Here is a 24,933-nt window from a genome sequence, read left to right on the forward strand (position 1 = left end):
GGGGGGGGGGGGGGGGGGACGGTCAAACTACAAAATTTAGAACAGCCATTTTATATTACTGAATTAAAACTTTGCTTAACTTTACTTATTAGTTTGACTTTATACATAAAATATCTAGAGTCTTAAATATTTGTTTCATTTCTTGTTATATGTATTGTACTGTTGTACAGTGTACGTATGTATTGTACCGTTGTACAGTGTACGGTGTACAAAACCTATTTTGTTGTTTATTTATAAATGAAGTAGAAGAATAGACAAAATGAAATAATGCAAAAGTTAATATTAAAGTTTGTTTTTCAATTTTTAAATAATTGTGATCAGTTAAATGTGATTTTTTTAGACTTGATATTTTGATCAATAAATTTAAAGTTTAAACTAAAAATATTTTTTTTTAACTATTTGAAGAAATTCATTAATATGAAAAATTAGTTCTCTATGATTTAATTAAATGTAATTGTAATAATAGAGTTATTTAATTATTATATTTTAAATACATCGAGTTCAGCAGGATTAAAATTAATCTTTTTTATTGTTCCTTTTTCCTTGATAAATTGAGGTATTTAAGTAAGAATTAGAATTCAGGATCCGGGAAACTCTAGCATTTATGTAAAATGTGAGGTTTTTCATTGACTATGTATTTGTATTTACGTTTTTGAAAACGTTTTCGTTTCCTCATTTTTTGATGAGATTGATAAAAATACATCAACAAAAAGTAGAATAAAGTGTACCTTATTATTAATTTTTAGCTTATTTATTTTACTTTAAATAAAAGCCGTTCACGACATAAAACATAACTTATGTTGTATTTTTTACAAAAAATCTATTTTCTATGTAAAATAGAAATATTGGGATCTTTTCAAACCTAAATAGCAATATGTGTAGGAAAACCCTAAAAACTCCTGATTCATTAGATTTTTATTAACTACTTGTATTTTTTAAAGTAAAGCTGAGAGCTTCATCGTCAAAAATTAATGGGAAACTTTCCTGGAATCCAATTTATTTGTATTTTTTATTATCATACATGAGCTCAGAGGCACGGAGATTTATGTTTATAATTTTATTTTATAATAATTTTTGTTTTGCTAATCTTTCCATTTTTAATAAAGTAAATTTTTGTGGTAAACTTGCCAATTTTTTCTGAAGTTTCACTTAAAGTTAATGTGCTAAACATTTAATTTTAAGCAAAATAAAAATACTTCTCTTCGGGATTCTGGAATTAATTACAAATGGGCCATATGAAGGGCAATTAGAGCAGTAAATAATAGTTCTTTTAAAACACATCTAGATCCAATATTTTTCAGATTACAACTTTTAAATCTTGATGATACAGGGTGTCCCAAAAAACATGGGAATTAAGTGACGAATTGGATATCGTCTTTGTTATGAATTAGCATTGTAATACCTAATTTCAAAAGCCATGTCTGCTAGAGTTTATTTTATGAAAAGGGTAAAAGACTGTAAATATGTGTCTATAATGTCTTTGCAAGATAAACAGTGAAGTCTGACAAGTTTACTCTGTTTGTATACTGCAATTTTCTTGTTTTATTAAGTACAACCGTATGCAGTCAAAACATAAACAAACAAAATGTGAACATAGCAGACAAAACTCTTTAGATATTTAGATGTTTTGATTTAAAAAATTGAGATACAGGGTGTCCCAAAAAACATGGGAATTCAGTGACGAATTCGATAACGTCTTTGTTATGAATTAGCATTGTAATACCTAATTTCAAAAGCCATAATATTATTATGTCTGCTAAAGTTGATTTTATGAAAAGGGTAAAAGACTACAAAGATGTGTCTATAATGTCTCCGCAAGATGAACAGTGAATACGGACAAGTTTACTCTGTTTGTATACTGTAATTTTCTTGTTTTACAAAGTACAACCGGTTGCAGTCAAAACATAAACAAACAAAATGTGAACATAGCAGACAAACTCTCACAGATTACAGCTTTCTCAGTAGGTATCACTATACTAAATCAAAGAAATATCTAAAAAGACGATATAAAATTCGTCACTGAATTCCCATGTTTATTGGGACACCCTGTACATAAAGAAACTAAATCTTCAAAACTGTTTAAAAGGAAAATCTCCAAAAACTATTTAGATAGTTATGCAAGTTATATCTGTATTAAAAAATAACTTGTTTTTCATGTGGATAAACTTAGTCTTTGCTATCTTCTTCACCCTGTAATTGTTACAACCCTTCCGCTGAGTACCCACCCTTTCCCTTATACTTTTCACCCCCTCCTTACCTTATTCATGAATTATCATCATTGTTTTGTTTAAATGTACAGTGTACAGCCATCTATTTATTTACATTTCTTATTCGCTTACAATGGGCCAACCACCCAAAACAACCAACTCTGGTTGGGCGGGTCCAAACTACATGGTAAATTGGGATTTTTTATTTGTATTGTCTCGTGCTTTCTAGTTGAATAAAATATGAATAAGTGCTAGCTGTTCTGTTTTGCCGCCTATAGTTTTATTCATTCTCTACTTGCTCTATAAGTTGCCGCATAGTTCTATGGGTACTTCAAGTTTAACCCAAGTTTTCAGTGATGCTTCTTTAAAGGAGATTTAATATTACGTGTTGGATTTCATATCCTTATAAGCGTTAAAATCAGGGAGTAAGGAATAGAAGGGAGATATAACTGACGCGGCCCGTCCTACCATATGATTATGCGTGGTTTCCAGACGGGTACTCCATTTGTATAAAAATATTCAGAATAGGCTATTGTATACGCGGTAATTGTACATCAGACAAATATTTCTTATACAAATGGAGTTCCCGTCTGCAAAGCATGTGTAATCATATGGTAGGGCGAACCGCGTCAGTTATATCTCCCTTCTATTCCTTACTCTCTGGTTAAAATGCTGTTATTTACCAAACAAAATGATAGAACGCTAAACAAAAAGCAATCAATTATTTAACTTAAATATAGAATATTAGTTCGAATATTAAAAAATCCTTTAAAATATGTTTTAATATACTTTAAGTTTTGAGTTGAATTGTATACTTTTCTTGTCGGCGCTACGACATCTGCTCTATTTCCATTTGCTCTATGGTCATTTTCTCTAGTTTCATTTGATCTATCAAGTCATTTGCTCTATATTCAATCTGCTCTATACCTCATTTGCTCTATGACTAAACACATCATTTGCTCTATAACCTAAAAATACACTATAAAATGGCTTTTATTGGAATTCCTGAGCGTAACTTGACTATGAAATGCGGGATTTTTTGGGGGAAAATTCGCAAATTACAGTTTTAATCAGTTCTTCAAAGTTCATCATGAAAGAGAGACTACTCAATAATAAGAGGGGTAAAAAAACCTAATATGTGGTGAAAACTATATTTATTCTACTTTAAACAAACAGGGTGTCTATCAGTACTGGAGATGTCTTGAATATAGATGGTAAAGATATTCTGAACTTGCCTGAGCACTGCCATCCATCAGATATTACTCAGTTAAATTTCGTGTTAGCTGAATGTGATGCGCTGAATAAAGCAATAGAAAACCCAGCTTTGCCTCCCAGAGTAGTTCTTTCAGAAATAGCCAATAATCTTAGGCAACAGGGCGGCCAGCTAATGGCAAAGACTTCCAGTGCATTTAGACGATCTTTACATAGAGCAAATGTTGAGTAGAGCAATTGAACCATCAGTCATAAAAATGTTTATAGAGCAAATGACGTGTTATGTCATAGATCAATTGACGTATAGAGCAGATGACATATAGCGCAAACGTCGTGATCTATGAGTTATAGAGCAAATGGCCATAGAGCAAATGGACTTAGAGCAGATGTCGTAGCGCCCTCTTGTCTGTGTTGGTCATGTATTTGTAATTCTTAGTATACTTGATTTTACAATTATAACAAAAGTTCGTATTTTACATGAGCTAATTTTTATTTCATGTTTAATAAAGTTTATAAAAAGTGTTAAAAAGGATTATAAACGTAATTTCGAGTGACTTACGCATTTCGACTGCAGAAAAAACATAGAGGAATTATCAGAGTTGAACACTTTTAAACAAAGATAAATTTTCTTCAATATCGATCAGATAAAGGTTTTCAATGGTACTGTTGTAAGTCGGACATTGCCATCTTTATATATAGAGTCACTTAAAATAACGCTTACAGTCCCTTTAATATATTCATGGGCAGGCAGATATAGCAGTGCACACAGTATCAGGATCCAGGTATCCACCAACTACTGACTCAATAATATCATCTAAATTATCATATCTAAAATTAAGTTGTTTAATTAATCTAAAAAATGATCATCTTAATTGTCCCATTACACTGACCCCCATGGAATGTATAAAATACTAGGCTTTTCAAGCCCATTTTCTATTTTGAATGTGAAAATTTTCTCTTTGTATACATTGTAAAACAAGACCAAAAAATGTTCGCGGATTTAAGAAAAAAAAATTTCGGAGATGATCAAAATTTAATGAAAATCGAATTTTGTTAAAGGCAAAGTTTTGAAATTTTCGTCGTCCATCAACCTTTCTTGGGGTTATGTAAGATCCACAGAAAATTTGGGCCCGATCGATTTAGCCAAAAAAAAACAAATTAAAAGAAAAGTAATCATATTGAGGAAAAATATTAACAAAGCATGGAAATTGAAACTCCAGTTTATAAAGACAAAAAATTTATAGCTATATGTCTTACATTAAACTTATCAAAAAAAGTTTTAATCTCAGCTGTTCCAAGTGCTTGAAATCCTAATCTTACAATTTTGTTATGACGAATATTCTGACAGTTGATAAATATCTAACATTTGAAAAGTTCTCATTGTCGACACACTTATAATCTTTATGCTTTAATCTTTAACCCTATTCCTGCTGGGACCCCAGCGTATCCTGGTTTTCAAGTACCCCAGCAGGGATAGGGTTAATCTATTTGTAGTTATTTGTTGTGCTGTAACAATTTTGCCATACACAGTCTGTATATGTATTGTACAGCTTGCTCTAGATGCTTCACAGACGGCCCGGTACTTTAAATCAACCAGAGTTTACAGTGTACCCCACTATTGTACCCTTACCTGTGTATTCTAAAATAAACTCCTGGCATATCGTCTCAAACTAAAAAAACACGTGATACAGGGTGACTAATTAAAAACAGGATTAGCGTTGTCGTAAACAACAGTAAAATCATTAAGCAGGGTTTATCTTGTGTGCTGTAAAACTATAAAATTTAATTAACAAAATCATTAAGCAGGGTATCTTGTGTGCTTTAAAATTATAAAATGTAATTAAAACAATGCAAAAATATTTTTTGGTACTTAGGAGAAAAAAAGGAACATCCATTGTAATTTTTCCCTTTCTATAGAATTAGATGGGAAATGTTAAATTTTATTTTATCCCAAAATGCTATAAATAACAAAAGATATACAAAAAATTAGCGAAAATTTGTACTGCAAATTTGCACCAAATTTTACGTAACGAAATGATAAACATTGATTTACTGTTAAAGAATTACATTTCAATCTTTATAACAACAAAAAAGTTGGTTTTAACTATCATACAACGCTAATCCGGTATTTTCTTATTTCTTTTAATTAATTAACTCTCTCTAACTCTAATTCTATATATTATGCATTAATATTATTTCAATTTAATTTACTTAAAATTACCACAGAATTTTATTTTCATCTGGGTAAAGTAAATTTTTCAGGGTTGCCCACAAAAGATGAAACTTCAAAGACGACTTAAGGGAATCTTGCCTTTTACTTGGATTGATGGCTCCCTAAAAAACAGCTGTTGTGCTGCTAGACTTCCTTGCAACTGCAAGTCATTAATAATTACAAGAACATATTTAATCCAAAGACAAAAAATTAACCTTTAGATATTTAGAGTTTTGTTTCGGAGTCAAACCTTTTAGAAATCCAACGTATAGAAACAGCTACGTATAGCAACAAGGCGTCATTTGTGGGTAACATTGTTCGTATATATTTTATACTAGCTCAAGTGCCCAGAGTCGCATATAGATTTTTTTAATCGAATTTAAAAATTTGATTTTTGAAGAAAAAAAATGATTTTTGAAAGAAAAAATGTCGAACAAAAAAATTTAAAGCCCATTCGGTACAGCTGTTTGGCCGGTTATTGGGAATACTAATGTCTTGTTTTATTACATAGATATTCATACTTTGCTCATTGATATTTCAAACATACACAAAAACATGCTTTTCCTTGGCCATGAAGTGTATTACGGGAGTCAAGCACAAAGAGAATAGAATATATATTAGAGGGGAATTTAGACAATCCCTCAGAATGAATTTTTTCAGTCCCTTTCAGCCTGAAAGGGAGTTCAAAGTGTACAAATCATGTAAATGTTTACAAATTATATGCAGTAGAATTTATTATTACATTATGTTCCCTAGATTATCCATTTCAATTTTGAATTTTTTAAAGCTGTTAAATAAACTTTATAAAATGAATGAGGTGAATAAAAAACATCATTTGATTTATAGTTATAACGGAAAATTATCGTTTGTTTAGTGAAAGGCATATAGTCTATGTGAGATGATCATTGGTCAATAATGAAAACATCCTATTTCATAATTTGGTTTTCTTTTAATATTTATTTTAAATTTTCTAAAAAATGATGTTCCAGGGCCCAACAGGTTATATAGCGCAAATATGTATAGTACACCTGCAGTATGGAAACAGTACACAAAATGTCCGTTTTACACTTTTTTCTAGTAAATTCCACTCTAATATATATTCTATTCTCTATGGTCAAGCATTATAAAACAGAACGTATAAAAACCGCTAGGTATAGCAACAAGGCGTATTTTGCAGGAAAATATTTTTTTATATTTTAGAGAAATTAATTTTTTTTGTAAAACATTTAAGCTTATCATTATCATTATTATTAATTTGGTTTTTTAACATATCCTGGACATTAAAGGAGCGAGATAGTGTAATGATAATAAATGTTATTAGCTTAATTTATTACAGCAAACTTTCTCGGGGACCCTAATAGGCTAACGTTCTCTCGGGTACCCTAACAGGCTAACGTTCTCTCGGGGACCCTAACAGGCTAACGTTCTCTCGGGGACCCTAACAGGCTAACGTTCTGCCAGCACTTACAGTACGTTGTTGTTACAAAACATACAAACAAGAAAAGGGACATTTCAGAAAATGCAGGCGGAACATTGTGCATGTCTGCAGGGACAATTTATTTTTTTTCAGAAATATACAGTGCTTCCTAAAATAAAATGGACAGTGAATATAACTTTATCTTTAAATACAGTGCTCCCCAAAATGAAATGTCTTAGAATAGAATAATGTGTCTCAGGGAAAAATAAAGTGTCTCAAAAAGACATGAAATAGAGTTAACATTGGAAATTAAAAAACGGGGTACTCAGAGGAAGTTTCAACGAACAAATGAATGTGTGAAATGAAGGCGACATTTTAAAAAAAATGCGGTATTCCCCTAAATGAAGAGGAAAGTGCAGACGAAATTTTGCAGTTAAAGCAGTGGTCCTCAGAATAAAGTGGAAAATAAACATTTTTATGTGTTTTCAGACTGAAGTGGAAAATGAAGACGACATTCATGAGAAGAGAATGTAGTGGTACCAAGAATAAAGTGGAAAATGAAGACGACATTTTGATTGGGAAAAGGCATTGCTGTCCTGTATATTATAAGAAGTTGTCTTCATTTACCATTTTATTTTGTGGAGCACTGAATATTTATGAGAAGTTGTTTTCATTTACCATTTCATTTTGTGGAGCACTGTATATTTATGAGAAGTTGTCTTCATTTACCATTTTATTCGGAGAGCACTGTATATTTGAGAGAAGTTGTCTTCATTTACCATTTTATTTTGGGGAGCACTGTATATTTATGAGAAGTTGTCTTCATTTACCATTTTATTTTGGGGAGCACTGTATATTTATGAGAAGTTGATTTCATTTACCATTTTATTTTGGGGAGCACTGTATATTTGAAGAGTCGACTCTATTTATTTGTTTATTTTAGCGAGCACTACATATTTACAAGAAGTTGTTTTTTTTCTGACCATTTTATTTTGGGGAGCACTGAATATTTCTGATCAAAAAATAGTTAATAGTTCACGGGATTGTAGCCGTGTGGATCGTGTCCTGGTTGAAGCATATTGATGTATTGTACCTGTACACCACAGTTAATTAAGAATTTTTAACATTTATTTGCGTAGAAGCAAATATATTTCTGACTTGAAATTTTCTTAATATTCTTAATATAGAATTATCTGGATAAACCTTCTAATTATAAAATAATGATCTTATAACCAGTGCTTCAGCTTTCCAACTATTCTGTATATATTTATATCTATATAACTATAGCAAACGTATACTGTTTATTGTTTAATAAGAAACAATACCCCTCTTAAAACCTTAATTTGAGTCGTAACAATGAAAAAGTAAATTTTTCTCTGGTTAAAAATACTGAATAATTTAGATATCCTTTTTAAATTTTTTAAATTGATTATTTTTAAATACGGTTTCTCCATAAACGTTGCAATATTGGGGATCTCTGGCCTACTGAAGAAATGTTTAAATTTTCAAAATTGATTATTCTCCAATACGGTTTCTCCATAAAAGTGGCAATCGCGGATTTCCTTGGCCTACTGAAGAAATGGTAAAAATTGTCACTTTTCAGCTGGAAACGCGACGATATCTTACATAGCATTAATTAGATAAAGAGTTTAAGGGTTAAATCTAAAAAAACATTTTTTTGAAATAAAAAGGTACTTGAAATTATACAATTACAGTTTCTTTGAAGCGTGCCTTTAGCCATACAAATTTTATTTTTATGATTTAAAAAACATATTACATATTAAGGTAATTACAAGTGTTGTCCACTACAGTTCCTTATACCCATACAACTGTGAAATATGAAGACGACATTCAAGCAGTGTCATATGTGGTTTTAATTCAAATAGTTTTACCATGAGAAAGTAAACCTTTAAAAACATTCGAATTTTGAAAACTATATTGTTTTGCCCATGTTACCCCTTCAAAACAATTAAGCCAATTTGATTCAGCCGTTTGATCTGAGGCTAATATGTATAGAAATTATAAACATATTATATATGTAAATATTGCCCCAATCTAAAATATCGTGAATAGTGAGATTCTGAAATATATTACAATGTTTTAGTTTGAAAAGCTAATTCTTTAAATAGATATATATGTAAATGTGCATTAAGAGCTTTATTTTATAGAAGATGCATGGATGGGTCTGTGAAAAGTGTCTGACACGTTACAATTGCCGTATTTCCTGGTCATTGGACTGCAATTAAGGACATCCTAACTTCAATACAACAGTCGTCTTCCTAATCCATAGTTGTATGGGGCCTATTGTACCTGTCCAGTAATATAGTTGCAGACCTGGAGTAACCAATCCCTGATTTCCTAAATTAATATTTGATGTTAAAAATAAAAACTTTAATTGATAAATATAAAAATCTATTGACTAGCTTAAAATAGATATAATGTAAGAACAATCTACACGAACAACAAATGAAAAGGGGTATCTAGTTTGAATCCGAATTTTTGCATTATACTCAAACTGTAAATTATTCAATTAAATTTACAACTGATCCTAATTGAATATTAAAACTGACCCTTCAGTAAAAGTAAATTCAACCTAAAGTCTGACCGCGTCAACCTTGTTAAACCGGCTAGTCCTAATGAGTGACTGCTTCATTTACCCACTGTCCGGGCGATACAGTACAAACTGGGACCGGAAAAGTTGATCCGGCTTTGAAATTCAAATGTACTACGGCTGCCCGTGATATTTCGAACTTTATTCTGGTCATTGAATGTAGTTAACTTATTGTAATATTTGTAACTAAAGAACATGCAATCGAGTGTATTTTTTTTAAATATTCATTAAATTTCGTTGATTTAAAATAAATTTGATAATCATTAGCTCCTTATCTCTTCCCTCGCATATTTTCCGCCACTTTTATTGGACTTTCCCGTTATTAACATTAGGCGTTTTATTGGACTTTCCCGTTATTAACATTAGGCGTTTTATTGGACTTTCCCGTTATTAACATTAGGCGTTTTATTGGACTTTCCTGTTATTAACATTAGGCGTTTTATTGGACTTTCCTGTTATTAACATTAGGCGTTTTCAATGATTTCATCTGTATACAGACTATGGGTTTCCAACGCAAGTGGATTTGTCTTGTGCGCTATTGCAGACTCTGTAATTTTTTCGCAATTCCGCACAATTCCACGCAATTCTTCACTATTCCGTGCAATGCTAAAAGAGTTGCGCACAATTCCGCGCAATGGAATTCCGATTGGAAACCTTAATACAGACACTATAGAAAGATGTAGAATTTGTAACGATCAAATCCGAATTTTATTAGGATTCAGCCAATACAACGTTTCTTTTTTCGCGAACACTCCCTTTACCATTTATCTAAAATGGTAAAATTTGCACATTTTACAGTGTATTTTTATGTTTATTTAGTATATATTTAGTATTTAATATTATGATATATTTAGTATATATTTAGTATATAATATTATGATATATTTTGACGTCAATACTCAATAGATAATAAGTAAGGCAAATCTTATAAACATTCAATAATTAATTATGTGCCTTTGATAAATAGAGATTTCTTTTATAAAATTAGAACTGTTGTTTATATTTATACCAAGAACAAAAACAAGGTAAGAAAATAAGAAAGAGAAAATTTGAACCGAAAATATTTAAGAAAAATTAAATATTTGGACCGAACATACTTAGAAAACATTTTAATATTTAAACCAATTATATTTAGAAAACATTTAAATATTTAAACCGAAAATATTTAGAAAAGTGGTCTTCAGTGTAAATTTTAATATTTTGACCGAAAATATTTTAGGAAAGTGCGCGTAAGAGCACATTTAGCACAACAACCAGTGCTAAACAGTTGTATAATGCATTTATTTGATACGCAATATTATAAAGATTGGACAACTTTTTATTTAAAGTTTCATTAGAAGCTCCCTTTAAAGAGAATGTAGACGTACAGGGTGTCCCACGAAACATGACAGTTGTTGAATAGTTTTGAATGTCTTCTTCCATATACTGTATTCGATATTATAGACTTTTTGCAGTTTATTTAGTTTTAAAAATCTTTTACTCAAATATATTTTACTTGAAATCAATTTTACTTTGATATGGCTGGCATGCAAATTTTTATAGTATTCTCTAGGGGTTCAAACAACTTTACAAACTATGGAAGAAGACATTTTAAGCTTTTACCAACTGTCATGTCATATATAAAGTGACTCTCCATTTCTAGAGCGGGATCTACCCCTAAAAGCTTTGTCTGATCAATAATCTAGAGATTTTCAGAATTTAACACTTTATAAATCCTAAAAACGAAGATATCTTTCACATTCTTGATCAAATAGGTTTCAAGAATACCATCCACTTCAGTTTCAGTAGAAGTAGATCAAATAGGTTTCAAGAATACCATCCACCTCAGTTTCAGTAGAAGAAAACATTTCCATTTACTGCTCAGCGCCGGTTTAAGGACTCATCTCGAATTGGATGATGAGATAGATAGAAAGATAGTTGTTACCGCCATGTGCAATTTCTTTTGGTTCAGAATAGACAACAAACACAGGACTGAACCCTGATTGGATCAGGAGCTAATGGACTCGGCATACAAGTGTGTGCGTCTCGAAAATCAGGCACATGTTTGTTTTTTTAATGAAAATGCTAAAAATTAAATATGTAAAATAAATAATGGTGAAAATCACCATTATTTTTGACGCACATAAAAAGTACAGTGATAGTTATAAAATTGTGGAAAAGGAAGACGAAATTAAAGCAATTTTTTAACTTGACTCTAACAGCACTCAAATTTAGAAACAGGACATAAGGTCACTTAACCCTGGTAAAACTAATGTTCCCTGAACTGTCGTCTTCCTATTCCACAGTTTAATGAGTCCCCTTGAATAAATAAAGGACTGTTTACTTGTTCGTTGGTTGGATCTAGTATAGCTTCATCTAGCCCTGTCATTACCAATTTACACAGGGAGCAGGTTAAACTGTTCTCAATCTCACTGCTTTCTGAATATTACAGGGTGAGAAATAAATGTATATACTTCAACCTGGACATAACAGGGTCAAAATTTTGCAAAATTATTTGCACTGTCGACTTTATGACCTTTACGTTCAACATGAAAAAGAAAATTAATTTTGGTTACTTGTTTGTTCTTGTCAATAGCTCATCAGAAAAGGAGTTATTGTTGAAAGCAAATTGTTATTATTCCAATAAATCCGCGATTGATAAAAAAATATTGATAGCACTACAAATCTAAAATTAAAAAAAACCATATTCAGAAAAGAAATATAATAAATATTTTATTGGAAAATCTGTTCTAAAGGAGGAAAAAAAAAATATTTGTTAAAGGTTTCGGGAACAGTTCAAGGTTTCGGGAACAGTTCAAGGTTTCGGGAACAGTTCAAGGTTTCGGGAACAGTTCAAGGTTTCTCTCTTATCTCTTTTTGACTTAATACTATTTCAGATTAAAACAACTTGTTCTCTACTCAATTAATATTTTTTTTATCATATATGACTTGTGAGATTTAAATTTGATCATTTTGAATCACTTTCTTTCTACGTTGACCCTCTCCATATGGAATATGAATCATTCCCATTTTTGAACCAGGGTCGACTTAGAACATTTATAAACCTTTGGATTTAATTTTACCGCTCTAACTCGTAAAATACTTTTATGTATTTAACACTATAAAGCACTTGTTTTTAGGTTTCTTTTTTTAGAAATGATTGGCAAAATTCTCATAGATTTTTTCTGATGAGCCACAACCTTTAAAATACATTTGAACTAGAACTAAAAATTAGATCGGACACACCGTGAGATACAGTAAACGACATATAGACTCAAGTTATGACATTAGATGGTCGAATGAACATGAAACACAGATATTGTGCAGTGTAAACAGACCCATTTCACTTAACAAGTGATTTGATAAGTTACTAGTAAAACTCTTTGTTTTTTAACATTATCGATCAAATTCTCTTGATTATTATTTTGTTAATTTCCTCTTTATATTCCACAGTTTTCTTGTTCTTACTGCACAAAAAACAAACACCAAGAGAGAGATTACAGCTTTATATACATCTATTGATAAATAATGTAAATATTTAACTTTGTTTGAAATTATTAGAATGTTACCTGTAGCAGTAAAGAAAACTGAACAGAGAACGAGGAAGAGAAGGGACAAACAGTAGGATTTTTCCATTCTTTGTCTGGTTAAAATAGACATTAATTTATCTCTTGTCTGGTAAAATTAGACATTATTTTAGCTCTTGTCTGGTATAATTAGGCATTATTTTAACTCTTGTCTGGTAAAATTAGACATTATTTTAACTCTTGTCTGGTAAAATTAGACATTATTTTAACTCTTGTCTGGTAAAATTAGACATTATTTTAACTCTTGTCTGGTAAAATTAGACATTATTTTAACTCTTGTCTGGTAAAATTAGACATTATTTTAACTCTTGTCTGGTAAAATTAGACATTATTTTAACTCTTGTCTGGTAAAATTAGACATTATTTTAACTCTTGTCTGGTAAAATTACACATTATTTTAACTCGGATTTTTAACCAATAAATAGCTAACAGCTATAGGCAATTTAGTGTACTCTGAAATTATTCAAAAAAGTGAATGTTCCATTTAAAATTTACTCTTTCCCTCTATTTTTTTTCTCTTGTACTTTGTGCTCCCTCCATCCCATGATCAGCATGACATCCAGCAGCACCTCTTCAAGTCAGCATGACATCCAGCAGCACCTCTTCAAGTCAGCATGACATCCAGCAGCACCTCTTCAAGTCAGCATGACATCCAGCAGCACCTCTTCAAGTCAGCATGACATCCAGCAGCACCTCTTCAAGTCAGCATGACATCCAGCAGCACCTCTTCAAGTCAGCATGACATCCAGCAGCACCTCTTCAAGTCAGCATGACATCCAGCAGCACCTCTTCAAGTCAGCATGACATCCAGCAGCACCTCTTCAAGTCAGCATCACATCCAGCAGCACCTCTTCAAGTCAGCATGACATCCAGCAGCACCTCTTCAAGTCAGCATCAATGCAAAAACTGACTCTGACTCACTTTAAATAGGGTTTCCACTTTTTAAGTGGTTTACTGCGTGCAATTGTAATTCCTTTAATTCCGCGCAATTTTACGGAATTCCGATTTGAAACCTACTTTTACACCAGGTTAATGGTTAGTATTGCAGTATGCTACAACACAAATCAAATTTGATTAAACTATATTTGAAGTAGATTAAATTTTAAGTCAAGATGAAACTATACTTTAAGCTGAAATATTTTATATTAACTGGATTATGTTGAACTCAGATTTCTTATCTTCCTATAAACCTGATAATATTATTTTTTCTCCTTTAGTAAAATTAATTTAGACCACAGGGGTTGCATTATTAATAAAAATGATTTTTGGGTATGCAAAAACTATTCATGTCCATGTCCATGTCCATGTTAACACCAGCTCTTTACAATGTTATTCACTTTAAATCTCAAACCCCCCTCTGGTATATCATTGAGTCCCTCAGAGATCTAACAAATAACCTTGGTTCCAAATATTATGAAAATAAGTGTCGCATTTTATTCCCCGTTCTTCTGTAATTCTATATAGAGATTAGAGAAACCATTGATTAATTAAAATAAAAAAAAATATACCAGTAGATGTTGTCTTTTCAAGATTTAGAAGTATTTCGTTCACAATAACCTTGAAGCAGAAGCCCACAGGATTTACGCGTAGTCGGCGTAGAACAGGCTCTCTCTCTGTAGAATTACAAGACAGTGAGAGAGCCTGTTTTACTCAGATTATACGCGTAACTCCTTTGGGCTTCTGCCTCAGGGTTATTGTGAACGAAATACTACTAAATCTTGAAAAGACGACATCTAGTGTCCTATCTGTTATTTTACTTAATCTATGAGAGAAACTATGTAGGCTCCAACTATTTAGCGGTATATGTAGCTCGTCTGTTGGTTTGTTTTTGAACGTCAAAACGTAGGCCCAATTTTTGTGTTCAGTCTTGGATCAGTCATAGCAAAAAATTTATCAAAAATAATTTTTTTCAAAGTGTGTGTAAGCGTAATTTCAAGGGAGCCTCCAATCCATGCAAAAACGTGGAAGATACAGTGATAACCAGAAAAAAATGGAATAGGAAGACGTCATTAAAGCAATACTTAAGTGTATTTGTTGGTTTTACTAAGCAAATAGTTTTACCAGACACTTATTAAATCACTTATATTGTGAAATGGGTCTGTTTACGCTGCACAATTGCTGTGTTTCATGGCCATCGAACTTTTTAAAGTTAAAACTAATAATAATAAATTCGTCTTACTATTCCAGAGTTTTATGGTTATCAAGGTAATTAATGTCACTTTTTAGTATATTAAAGTCTTTAATTCTGTTAATTCATAAATAAGCTTTCCTGCAGTAGAAATGCGAAAGTAAGTTTTGTAGAGAAACTACAATTGAAAATAACCACTTTTTTAAATTAAAAACGTTTATAATTTATACTTGATCAAATGAAGACTGTTGTCAATCGATCATTGACATTTTTGTATCGGAGGTCACTTGAAATTCCCCTTACAGTGTGTTTAATGAAGAGTTTATACAACAACATAAACGCTTGCTTTAGATTATGCAATTTTTTTTTATAAAATAAAATTTGATTTAACATAAATTTATTCTATAATTTGGACAGAGATATAAATATTACATCCTCACGTTTAATACATACATTTCAAAGATCTGAGATCAAATTTAATGAATGCGGGAAAAGTAGTAAAACCGCGTGAACCAGTTGAACCACTTCTTTTGTGCGCCAACAAAAGCTGAATATATGTGGCTCAACTTATAGTTTACCTAGCTCAACAATATTTCGTTTTTATTTAATCTGGTTCCTGATAAACATGGAAACAAAATGCCGAATTTAATTACAGGGTGTCCAACGAAACATGACCGTTGATAAATAGTTTAAAATGTGTTGTTCCATAATTTGCTAAGAGAATAATAAAAAATATGATATGTCAGTCATACAATAGTAAAATTGATTTCAAATTAAAATATATTTGAGTTCGATTTGTTGAGGAATTAACCTGCAAAAAGTCTATTAATCTAATGAGTACTAAGACGAAGACATTCAAAACTATTCCCGGGACACCTTATAGATTTTGATCTTCAAAATAATTGTAAAAAAAATGTTTTAAAGATAAATAAAAAACTATAATCCAGCTTTTCATTTAGTTTAACTTAATGTAATTATATTAAATATGTTAAATTATGTCAAAAACGAACAAAAGGTTGAAAATTGATTCTCATGCATTTAACAGGATATCCCGTGTTCAGTTTACAATTTATTGTACATTCAATATTTCAAACATTGTTTTGAATTACTGGATTCCACATCGTTCTCTCACAGCTTCAAGCTTCTTCTTCTAAAATATTTAATATATTTACTCTCTAAACTACAATATAATCTGTTCTTATTTTAAGAAATAATCAAATAATTTCAGAGTAATACTGTTAAAGTTGCATATATTCCTAAAATAGGCGAATATAAACGTGTGATTGTACTGTAAACTGCATGCAAGTGCGTGATAAAAAGGAATTGGAGACGTAATTCGTCGATATGAGAACCAAATCCGTCTAGAAACACTGAATTCAAAAATATTAAAATAATAAAAATCCGTTAAAATTGAATAAGTTATATGAAAAAACCGAACGTCTGAGGAGGACATTAGCTTGAGTCCTTCAAAAATAATAATAATGATTGTTGCGATTTACGCTGACCCATTTTTTAAATCAAAAAAATTCATGATGTTTTTTTGTAAGTTTAATTAGAAAAATTTTAAAGAAAAAAATTATATTGACCCAGGGTTATTCTAAAGACAAAATATTGTAATTAGGACATGCCACTCGTAGGTCATTGTAATTACGTCTAAATTCCGTTAAATCTTAAATTACTCTTCAAACTTTTCTTATTTATTTATTTTTTAATATTCTTCAAGTCTTTCATATTTTTTCACTGTAAACTCCTATTCATTTCAAGTACCGGGTGAAGCAAGCAGTACAATACACATACAGACTAAATAAGGTAAACGGGACTGTACGCCACATGAATCCCTTTTAGTGTTTTATTTATACCTTCTTAGTTGCCAGCTCTAGACGATCAGTGGACATTTGTCGATTCAGTTCTAGACGTTTAACTCCTTGCTCAAGCTCATCTACCTCTCTGGGGTTCAACTGATAATAACATTGATAATGATAATGATAATAATAATAAAGAATTATAATGATTATATTATTAAAGGGACAGACCGGCTATGTAAGGTAGTTGAACTCATAATTTTGAACGTCGACTTGCACTCAAACTCAGTAATTATACATCGTGAAAAAGTTTTGTATGTCTAAAATGAATCCTGAATAAGTTTGTCCACAACACTGCATACTCAGTTTAACTACCTTACATAGCCGGTCTGTCCCTTAAATAATAATAATAATAATAGTAAACTTTATTATTGAAATGATCGTATTGATATTGCGATCATGATAATGATAATGATTAATACCATAACCATTAATAACATAAATGATAACTGTCTAAATAAGAAATAATAATAAAAAAATAATGATAAAAGTTACAACATGATAATTGAATATTGGAAAAAAATGATATTAACAATAAACAAGTAATCAAATTCATGATACTAACAATGAAAATTAAAATCTAAAATGTTATTATTGATTATGAATTATTAAATTAATGTAGGTATGTATTCAATTATGATAAACAATACTTTGAAGATAATAATATTTTACCGAAAATTGTTTTTTAACATCATCTATCAGATTCATACTTGGGGAGGAACCACATCCCTTCTCTATACTATACCTAGATATTTTATAATAAAACAATTATATAATAATATTCTCTATACTATACCTAGATATTTCATAATGAAACAATTATATAATAATATTTTCTATACTATACCTAGATATTTCATAATAAAACAATTATATAATAATATTTTCTATACTATACCTAGATATTTCATAATAAAACAATTATATAATAATATTTTCACATTGGTCGCTATCTTTTGAGAGGACATGGAAGTAACAAAAAAAAACCTTAGATATTTCAAACTTTGAATTCTCTTAATAATAAAACAAAACTTAAATAATATGTTCACAACATTTTAGTCAGAAAAGAACAACTGAAGACCCATGCATTTGACCTTTAAAATACCTTTGTAACCACTTAATTCAATATTGCAAATATAAAACTTAGGTTTTGTTAATAAATCTTGTATTTCAAAAACTGAATTAGAAGTAAGGAAGAAAAGTGCATTCAACATTTCCCTCCTAATAAAGGGACCGTGCACGTAATTTCAAGAGATCATTTCTAGAGTGGCAGGTCAGATTCACAACAGTACTCTTTAAACTTTTGTTTATTCAAGGATTAATGACATTTATTCAATGTCAAACGTTTCTGCAGAAGAGACAATGAAGAGAATAGTTATTGTTATGTCTCAAATATAAAAGGTTTAAATGAATCAGCTGTGAATCTGACAATCTCTATTTAAAATGGAGGGTAACTTATATTAGTTCCGTTGAATACTTACTTTTTCCTGATCTTCGTTAATCTTTCCTCCCTGAGTAGTCTGTAGTTCTGATATTTCTTTCTTCGCTGTTCATCTGCCTTTCTTCTCTCCTCCTCCCTTTCATCAAATGAATTTTAATTTTATTTTTTGTTTTTAAAACAAAAATGCAGCCATCAGAGGATCTGATATTCCTTTGAAATTGAATATTTTTGATGAGATTAATCTTTTTCAATTTCCTGGTTGGACGTACATTGAAGCACAGGACCGACTTTAAGGCAGAAAGATCAAGGTGCACAATTTTTGTGTAACCAGGCTACAATGAGAACCAGAAAACTTAGGAAAAGGAAGTCACAGATAAAAAGTTTTTGCTTTTTAACACATCAAATACGCTTAATTATTGCTTTTATGTCGTCTTCCTAATACACGGTTTTCTGTACTCATGTATAAATTTTAAAATGTCCCAATATTATACACCAAATAAATCATTCCCTCAGAACCCTTCTAGAGTGATATATTTTAATGTGAAACACTAATAACTGCTAATTTGGAAAAGATATTTGACCAATTGTAACAATGATATCTTTAAATGTACTTTTGAGTCACTCACCACGTGTTTTCCTTTTTAATGTCGTCTTTGTCCGAGGGAATGCCGGCATGGTTTCTCTGCTTGATGCTTGGGACTCGCGCCATGTTGATTGTGTTCAGAGTCTGAACAAATTGTGTCAAAAACCAGTGTAAAATTATGTTAAAGGGGAACAACTGTAACAAATAGCGAAATTAAGAAGCTGAACTACGTAGAATAAGTTTAACCACTTCTTTTGAACTTGAACTGGTGCACTAGAGAAAAGGTTTTTTCTTGGTCTATTTATTAAATATTGTTCGTGATAATCTTCTAAAAAACTTAATATTAAAAAATTGGATAAGTTCCGGTTTCCTTCGCCCATTTTGTGACCATTATTACCTGAGTGGCAGAAATATCGAGGAAATCATGAAACACTTTTAGTTTTCTCTGAACTTCCATCTGAAAGGAAACGACCCAACTGTTTAAATGTTTAAGAATTAATACATATTATAAATAAGACTAAGATTTTATTAATGATGGAATGTTTTATAAGTTAATTGTAACGTGCATAAAGAATAAAAACAAGAACTTCAAATTTTGATGCAACACAAACGTTTAAAATATTTAATATTTTAAATATGTTTTCTGATTCTCTTAGCATTAATTTTTCTGCATACTTCTGATTTATTTTCTAATCTAATAAAAGAGGAGAACATAATTTTCAACATCAACACATAAGAGCATTATCCCAATAATTAGATTATGAATAAAGACATATGCCGATTTGCTTTTTATTAACCCTATCCCCGCTGGGGTACTTGAAAACCAGGATACGCTGGGGGGGGGTCAATTTGACCCCCCCCTCTAAATCCCATGTTTTATGTCCAAATATGACAAATGATACATCATTAGAAAGCTCTTGTGCTCTACTTTCAGAATCTGCAAAAAAATTTGCAAATTTGCGAAAATTGAATTTTTTATCGCAAAATCCAGTTTTATAGTAAAAATGTTTGCAAAAAAAAATTTGTCCAAAAAATGACAAATTATACATTTTTGAAAAGCCCTTGACCATGCCATTTCAAATATGCAAAAATTTTTGCAAAATTTTAAATAACCTGATTTTTAATCAAGAAAAACTAAAAATGTGCAAATTTCCTTTGACAGGTTGTTTGCAAAAAATTTGCAATTTTTTTTCGCAAAACTTGTGCAATCCGTTTCCTTATGTCATAGGCTTTCCAAAAAGCTAAATTTTATCAAAATCTGACAAGTGAAAGTGGGTCAAAACAAAGATTTAGTTTGCTACAGGCAAAAGCAGTCATTCAGGCAGTGTGCCTGAGGACTCAGGCAGTTAGTATTAAAGCCCGGTTTTAGACCTAAAGGGAGGGCTTTGGGTATGTAAGAAAAGTCAGAAAATTTCAACAGCCTCAGACCAATACTTTTTGAGTTATGTAAAAAAAACTACAGGGGGGGGTCAAATTGACCCCCCCCCCAGCGGGAATAGGGTTAAGAAATAAGCCAACATTTCGATATTTATTTGAATTAAAGCATGGGGGTGCATGCACACCAGAAATTATATTCCTCTTTTAAAGCATTATGTTTTAAAAAACTTGCCCCCTCCCCTCTACCCCTGCTACCTCTGCTAAAAAGCTGTATAATGCCATTGTATTTAACATATTTGCATCCCCCCACACCTTCCTCCTTTGTATATATGGATAATCCATTATGCGTAAAAGTAAAAAAATTAGATCATTGTGCATTAAATTTGCTTATATTTTGTATTACTTAATTCTTTATGAAATCTTGGATTAAACTAAACCTTACAATATATTTCTAAACTTATATACCCTCTCCAACCCCCCTTCTTACCCTACCTTTCAGATTTTTAAATTTAATTTTTTTTAAGTTGAATATTTCTTTATTCCGGGATGTTTTGAAAAGTACTAGATTAGTGAGAGAATATTGCCCCCTGCATAATATTTTCATCCTCGACTCTCACCTACTAGCTCCGGATCTGATTCATTGATTGATGGTTTGCTCTGGATTATGGTTCTCATGACAACCTGTTGAGTGTAGAATAATGTTACCTGAGCTGAGAACTTTAGAATGGTAGATATCGAGATCAATGCTTGATTCTCTCTTTTTCTTAATCTCGAGACTTACCTAATCTTGTACCTTTATCCGTGAAAAGTGTATACAAAATTCAACCAATCAGAATCGCGTTTTAGAAGCCGAGAAATTTGAAACTTTGCGCGCCATTAAAGATTAATATACAGAAACGGGAGGGACTCTCTAATTTTGAAAAATCGGCTTTATATTTGTCTGTACTATATCCATAAAAGAGTGGATTAAGCAAGAAATTAAAAGTGTCCACATTGGATATTCGGATTCCGCAGAATGGGATTAAAGGTATCCTATTCTGGAGTACTTCCTTCATTCAGACAATGCACTGTTAACAAATCTCGTAATAAAACAGGCACAGTTAAAACTACATTTCCTCAGGGAGACTTAAATGTTCCCTTCAAGTAAATCACCATTCTAGACCATACACTGTATTCAGACCATGCACTGTTAAAGCTCCCAGCACTAAGAACATACATTGTTAACACTCTCCGTGTTATGACCTGGCACTGTTAAAACTCCCAGCAATAGGACAATACACTGTTAAAACTCTCCGTATTCAGACCTGGCACTTTTAAAAATCCCAGTATAAAGGCCACACACTGTTAACACTCTCCTTATTCGGACCATACTGTTAAAACTCCCTGTTTTGAGACCATGTATCGTTAAAACACCCTGTATTTAGATCATGCACTATTAAAATCTCTGTATTTACCCAATGCATTCTTTGTTAAAACTCCCTGTATTTAGATCATGTACTATTAAAACTCCCCCTTTTTCCCCAATGCATTCTTTGTTAAAACACCCTGTATTTAGATTATGCACTATTAAAACACCCTGTATTTAGATCATGCACTATTAAAACACCCTGTATTTAGACTAATACAACTTTCTGTTTTTACACAAAACCTCAAATTGTTGAAACGCCTAGTATTCGAAAAATGTTCTACTTATTTTTTAAATTATTCTCGGCCTGATATTTTGTCCCGTCTGCTCCATTCATTGATTAATGTAATTCTTTCTTTCTTTATTTATAAACTCCTTGATTTTTCTAGCCCTTTCCAAACATCCTTGGTTATGTTCATATTTTCTATAATTTCTTAAATTTTTCAATCATCCTTAATATTTTTCTGACCTTATTCATGGTTTTGATACAATTTTCTTACATTTTGCTACAGTAAGATCCATTAAACTGTACAATAGGAAGACGACTGTAATTACTTGACATTGACATCAGACAAAGTAATTGTGCCAAAAAACCCATTTTACTTAAAAAGTTGGGTTTCAAGTAAAATTAATGAATATGCTCGAAAGATTGCTTAAATTTTGTCTCCGAATTCCACAGTGTTTGGGTCCCACTGCACCCTTAGTTAATAGTTGAGATATTTCGCAAAAAAAAGTGCTAATGGTGATTTCTCGGTGTTAATAGAAATTCAATATCCTACTAGCTATAAAGCCCTACTGATTTAAAATTTGAAATTTAAATATTTTTCAGAAATTGAAATTTTTGATCTTCTATACAATGACCTGCATAATAATCTCTGAAACCAAATTTAGGATTAGCTCGAGCTAAAATTTATATTCTTCATTCTCCATGCACAGTCCAGAGATCGTTTTTTATTATTTCTTTTTTACTGAACGATGGATCAGTGAGAAAACGAACTGAATAGATGGAAAATAAATGATAATTTTGAGAACGAAATAAAATTGAAAAAAACCACCGAAAAAACCCCACAAACAGTCGACACAATTGAAAGTTTCTCAAACCAAATTTGCAAGGCTTCTTAGTTGATGACTTTTCATGAGTTTAACATCTGCTATGGTGCTGCAAACAAAGTTGTAAAGCAAGATTTGAAAAATTGCAAAGTTTTGGACAACATTTGCTTGACAGAGGTCCTGGAAATAATACTTATTTGTTTAATTGATTTAATGTAGATTACATCTATAAAAACCTTCAAGGACCCTTTCTACAATAAAGGCTTACCCTCCTTTGACCCAACCTTTAGAACACGCTGAAATGAATAAAGTTTTAAAATTCAGTGATGGTGATGGACCAAACCTCTGTAGAGTAAAAAAGTAGATGTTAGTTCCACATTTATTGAAAATATATTTCGGTCTGGGTTGACCCTCGTCAGTTCTAACGATATAATAACCATCAAAATCGATTAAAAAAATTTAAAAAATGTAAAAATCACAAGAATATAAACAAACAAAAAGATTATTCAAAATAAAAATTTGGGCTGTCAAATGGACATAAGGGAAAAGAACTCAGATTATGAGATGGGAAAAAGATAATTTGCAAATATTCACTTTCTAAAAAAATGTTTTTAGACAATTATTATTCCTTGAGATTGTTTCTTCACAAAGATTAAAAACAAACTGTGTAGATGTGTGAATATTGAGTTGGGGTGGGGGTCGATCTAATTAACGAACTTTTCCGTGAGTCGGGGGAGGGGGAGGGGGGTTGGTCTGTTGATATTTAGGCTGTGACAAGCATCGTTCACGAGATCCAGGGAAAGCTATTAGCGTCCATCATATTATCTGATCGACATTAGCTAGTCGGAAAACTGAACTGGTATAAATATGGAGAAATTTTTAAAACAATTTTAGAGGGCTGAGACGTCTATAACTACCTTTAGAAAAAATTTCGCAAAACTTATTGAACATCCCTCGTAATAAATAAGAATAGAATTATGAATAAATTTTCAAGAAAACGGAGATGATAACTTTTTATGACACTTTCATCAAAATAAAACAGTACTGAAACATTTTAAATTTAATAATTGAATGATCAGAATGTTAAAACAATTGGACATATAACGTTGAGAAACAAATAGCTATTAATTAATAGCAAGAAAGTTACAGGGTTCAGACTTCACAGACGACATTATTAACAATTTATGTAACTTTTTTTTTCAATAACTTTAACTTTTATACTACGGTGGTAAGCGATTATATTAATATAATGAAGACGACTTTTTATTTCAATTTTGATTCATATCAAGCTTATTAACAGCATGGATACACAAAAACATGTAAACAATAGAAGCTGTCAATTAAAAAAATCTTTTCTTTAATTACTTATAAACTTGTAATTCAAAAAAGCTTGTTAAAAATTAAAACTTGAATTTAAAAATGTCGTCTTCATTATATTGTTATAATCGCCTATCAACGATGAAACGACTATTCAGGGCAAAATTGGCAAGATTAATTAATTGAGTTTTTTAATTTTCAAATCTTTCTGATCGGTCGTCTGTAGAGTCTCATCCTTATGGGTAACCTTGTAATTTCCTTAAAAAATACAAATATTTTAATGATCCTTCGTCAATGGAGGAGCACAGCACGAAAAGTTCTATGAACTAATCCTTTTATGCTAAATATGCAATTTAACGAAAATTAAAACTGGTAATATTCAAAAATTTTTAAATTGTTATTAAATTCTTATCTTATTGGTAATCATGCGGCTTCCTTTGATAATAAAAACATTTCTTTGACAATAATGTAGAGAACACCAAGAATTATGGTATTTGTCCCTATTTGAGCGGATTTTTTCTTAATTATTTTTGCAATTGTTTGAA

General features: G+C 31.0%; 2 protein-coding genes across 2 annotated transcripts; both read right to left on the bottom strand.

Annotated features, from left to right (window-relative positions):
• Positions 1-3,891: 3,891 nt before the first annotated feature.
• LOC111696314 (prosaposin) lies at positions 3,892-13,310 on the bottom strand. The gene is made up of 5 exons (XM_023465885.1): positions 13,208-13,310; positions 11,983-12,077; positions 9,359-9,406; positions 5,050-5,089; positions 3,892-4,233 (listed from the first exon to the last, which is right to left on the bottom strand). Exons 1-5 carry the CDS (start codon positions 13,296-13,298, stop codon positions 4,157-4,159), a joined length of 351 nt encoding a protein of 116 aa, XP_023321653.1. The 5' UTR covers positions 13,299-13,310; the 3' UTR covers positions 3,892-4,156.
• Positions 13,311-16,409: 3,099 nt separating this feature from the next.
• LOC111696329 (uncharacterized) lies at positions 16,410-19,692 on the bottom strand. Its single transcript, XM_023465904.1, has 6 exons — positions 19,637-19,692; positions 19,283-19,383; positions 18,697-18,792; positions 17,888-17,960; positions 17,213-17,311; positions 16,410-16,503 (listed from the first exon to the last, which is right to left on the bottom strand). Exons 2-6 carry the CDS (start codon positions 19,363-19,365, stop codon positions 16,459-16,461), a joined length of 396 nt encoding a protein of 131 aa, XP_023321672.1. The 5' UTR covers positions 19,366-19,383; positions 19,637-19,692; the 3' UTR covers positions 16,410-16,458.
• Positions 19,693-24,933: the final 5,241 nt, after the last annotated feature.

The sequence above is a fragment of the Eurytemora carolleeae genome, unplaced genomic scaffold (assembly GCF_000591075.1).
Source record: "Eurytemora carolleeae unplaced genomic scaffold, Eaff_2.0 scaffold121, whole genome shotgun sequence".
In the NCBI taxonomy this organism is placed as follows: Eukaryota; Metazoa; Arthropoda; class Copepoda; order Calanoida; family Temoridae; genus Eurytemora; species Eurytemora carolleeae.

What these genes read in the sequence shown, in the direction of transcription:
- LOC111696329 (XM_023465904.1), bottom strand. Translation starts at nt 19,365, where the DNA reads ATGGCGCGAGTCCCAAGCATCAAGCAGAGAAACCATGCCGGCATTCCC. An exon ending in ATGTTAAAAAACAATTTTCG is followed by an intron (nt 17,312 to 17,887) that starts GTAAAATATTAT and finishes TGTTATTATCAG; the next exon opens with TTGAACCCCAGAGAGGTAGA. An exon ending in TAGAGCTGGCAACTAAGAAG is followed by an intron (nt 16,504 to 17,212) that starts GTATAAATAAAA and finishes TAAATATTTTAG; the next exon opens with AAGAAGAAGCTTGAAGCTGT.
- LOC111696314 (XM_023465885.1), bottom strand. Translation starts at nt 13,298, where the DNA reads ATGTCTATTTTAACCAGACAAAGAATGGAAAAATCCTACTGTTTGTCC. An exon ending in AGTTTTCTTTACTGCTACAG is followed by an intron (nt 12,078 to 13,207) that starts GTAACATTCTAA and finishes TGTAATATTCAG; the next exon opens with AAAGCAGTGAGATTGAGAAC. An exon ending in TAGATCCAACCAACGAACAA is followed by an intron (nt 9,407 to 11,982) that starts GTAAACAGTCCT and finishes ATATTAATTTAG; the next exon opens with GAAATCAGGGATTGGTTACT.